A 3,533-nucleotide genomic window follows, 5' to 3' on the forward strand; every position below is an offset into this window, starting at 1 on the left:
TTCAAGACAGTATCTTATAGATTTGATGGGAGGCAAATAGAATGTTAGTTGCTTTAGGCTACTTGCTACTGCTGCTATTAGGCTGAATGTCTTGACTGAATACATAAGAGAAATGTCATCTTGGATACCTCATGGTAAAACACATATATCAGATGTTGTTGATTATGGTACTAATTAAGTGGGTAGAAGTTGTTCCAACTAAAAGTACTGATCATAAGACTTCTATTATAATGCTTAAATATGTTATCATTCCAAGGTTTGTAGTCCCTATATACCTTATGATTGACGGGGTTCACACTTTATTCATGCGCATTTAGAAACCTAGTAGCAAAGTATGATGTCAATCATAGTGTAGCATCACCTTATCATACTTAGTATAGTGGGCAAGTCAAATGAACAAATAGAGAGATCAAACTAATCTTGCATAAAAAAATGTGAGTAGAACAGGAAAGGATTAATTGGTCAATGAGAATGGATGATGCACTTCGGGCTTACAGAAATGCATATAAAATGTTTATGGGCATATCACTGTATAAATTGGTTTATGGAAAACCATGACATCTAGTTTTAGATTAGAACATGAAGCATATTGGGTTCCTAAGCAATTATGATTTCAAATTGGCTGGAGAGAAAATGTTGATTGACATGAGTTATTTAATTAATGGAGGAATGAAGCTTATGAAAATGCTTATATGTTTGAAAAGCGATGACCACTGACCACAATAGGTCTTTTGTTCTCGCAACGTAACCACTAAAGATGTTCTTCGACACCACCACCTCATAAAATCCAATACAATTACAACCCATTACACAATAAAAATGGATGCGGAAAGGTAGTCATGATGAATACGAAGCGTTGATTTAGCGCGGCCTAGAAGGTCCTTTACTCAAAGTCCCACTAGTTCTCACTGCTGATCTTCTGCTCCTCGGCCTAGAAGCTTCTCGCAATTCTTGACCTTTATCATGTCGGTAAGAGTCTCGGTGGTCAGGTCTAGCAGTCCCTTGATGTTGAGATACCTTGCAGCCTGAAAGGGAAAAAACAAACCAAAGGGTCTTAGAGAGAGGCATTAATCTACAATGGCTATAGAATATATATAATTTGATAGGTTGCCTTGCATAAACATGTGTTACAAACTTGTAAAATACAAGAAATATGTGGAAAAGACATGAAGTGACTGATGGTTGACAGTTCAAAGAATAAAAATGGATTCAGGGGCCAGTAATGTATGATAATGTATTTCCTTGGAAAATATGTTTTGTGACAACCTAAAACAAGATCAAGACATGAATTGAGACGCGTATTGATTCAAAGGCCAAAGCACAAGACATCATAAGTTAAGGGGATAGTAATGTATGATAGATGATTATGTACGGTAACATAAGATACTAGATGTGATACACCACTCCATCTAAGATAAAACAACATACCTGTACAAAGCACCAAAAATACACAAATACAATAATTCATTTAGACACATTAAACATTTTGCGATAGCTATGGAAATTCATAAATGGGTCCACTTCACATGGAAAATATCACTTCTCAAACATAAGTATTCATTAACAATTGACTACAATACATATATAGTTAGATATATTTCATTACAAGCATATGAGACAATATAAAACACAAGAAAGACATGAATTGAATGATGAGTATTGATCCAAAGACCAAAGCTTATAGATAAGTTTGCGACAAGCTAAAACACAAAATAAGACATGGTTTTAGGGTGTGGGGATGTATGTTATAGGGTTCTGTATCACTCTATCTAAGGTAAGAGCAACATAACTGTAACAAAACAAACTTAAAGCAAATAGAAACAAAATGAATCCAAAGACGATATGAGCCAGGGAAGTGGGGCAGTAAGAAATAGGGAGGGGGGCTAGTAAGAGACAGATCTAGAGGGAGGAGGGGATTGACCAAAGGAAATTGTACCACGGCGAGGTCAAAAAGGGTGGACTCGTTGACCCTGACAAATTCGGCATCCCAGTTCTTGAGGTCCTCGACGGGGCCGGCAGGTGCCACAACATCATATGCTTCGGAAGCTCTGGTGGTGGTGTCTGTGGTGGGCTTAGCCTGGATGCGCTTCTTGCAGTACTCGATGACCTCAGAGAGGATCTTGTAGTTGATGATGGGGAGCAGGATCTTGTTGTTGGCGCAGCCGTCATTGATCATGTGGCGGATGGTCTGCGACTCCATGGCGACAGCCTCCTCCACCTCAAACTCCTTGTCATCTGAGCTCTTGAGAATGATCATCTTAGTATCGCCTGCCTCTGCGGCTGCCATCGGCTGGATCCGGGCTGGGGCTGGGTGTGGATGTATTGGGGATCGAGAAAGTACTAGCAAGGAGACGCAGCGGCGACGGAAGAGAGGATAGATGAGAGATTTGGTGCTAGGTGGGTTGGGCTTTTGGGGTCCGGGTGGGTATTTATTAATTTATTACGTGTGTTAGGTTGCGCGTGGATTGATATCTATCTATCATAATTCACAAGGAAGAGAAGAAAAATACTACCAAACAAAATGGAATCAAATTTGGACCGACTTTGTGGCCAACATTCGATCGTACATCAAATTTGTCCATCCAATCTATATCTAACGCATGCCCGGCCAATAGTGGCAATTTTACAAAAAGACCTCCACCGCTTCACTATCACCTTTCACACAGACACCTTTATTTTTTCTCCCTTCCAGCCCCATCCCTCCCAGACTCCTCCAGCCCGCCATGGATCTCGATCCAGCGCGGTGGCCACCACACCACCGTCTGCCCCCAATGCATGCCTCCTCTTAGCCACGGACGCCCACGACCACCATGGCACCCTTCTCTGTGCCCTCTCCTCTGCGCCCTTATTTTGTCTCTTCCAATGCCAACCTCTGCAAGCACACCACCGACGCCATAGTTCCTAAGTGCATCTCCCATGTCATCCTCTATGTGATCAGACTCACCGCCCACCATCACCACCACCTTCCCCTCCTCCTCCTCCTCCTTGGCAGCGGCGGCAGCTCGGGAAACCCTAGTGAGATGAGGAACAGGAAACACAACAGAGACGGAAGAGGGGAAATATGGGTGCTTTGGTACGGGTGGGTTGGGCTTCTGTGGTCCGGATGGGGTTATTTATTGGGAGCCGGTTGGGCAAAGCGTGTATGGCTAGATTATCTGGCCTCACAATGATATAAAGACAAATAATTACCAAACCAAAATTAAGATGTCAAATTCACGCCAGTATAGAAGTGGGAGGTGCCGGCCTTGGGATGGGTCAAAGTTCTTTTAGAAAAGGAGGTCATCCCCTGGCCTCTACAACAAAATGATGCATAAGGCCATATTATTAATAAGCAAATAGTTTAACAAAGTCTTCAAGTCTCAGACAAAAAAAAATTGCTCATAATGAGCTGAAAATAAAGAAAGCAGGATAGCCACAACCGACAGTATAAAAGAAGATAGGAAACTAAATGCCTATCCTACGGGTTGAAGATAGACCGTGCTACCGTCTCCCAACGGATAGACCCAGTAACCATATGCTCCCTGGCATCCATT

At 42.1% G+C, this 3,533-nt stretch overlaps 1 protein-coding gene across 1 annotated transcript; it reads right to left on the reverse strand.

Moving 5' to 3' along the window:
- Positions 1-905: 905 nt before the first annotated feature.
- Positions 906-2,287, reverse strand: LOC119284037 (SKP1-like protein 1). Its single transcript, XM_037563340.1, has 2 exons — positions 1,937-2,287; positions 906-1,025 (listed from the first exon to the last, which is right to left on the reverse strand). Exons 1-2 carry the CDS (start codon positions 2,285-2,287, stop codon positions 906-908), a joined length of 471 nt encoding a protein of 156 aa, XP_037419237.1.
- Positions 2,288-3,533: the final 1,246 nt, after the last annotated feature.

The sequence above is a fragment of the Triticum dicoccoides genome, chromosome 4A, assembly GCF_002162155.2.
Source record: "Triticum dicoccoides isolate Atlit2015 ecotype Zavitan chromosome 4A, WEW_v2.0, whole genome shotgun sequence".
NCBI lineage: Eukaryota > Viridiplantae > Streptophyta > Magnoliopsida > Poales > Poaceae > Triticum > Triticum dicoccoides.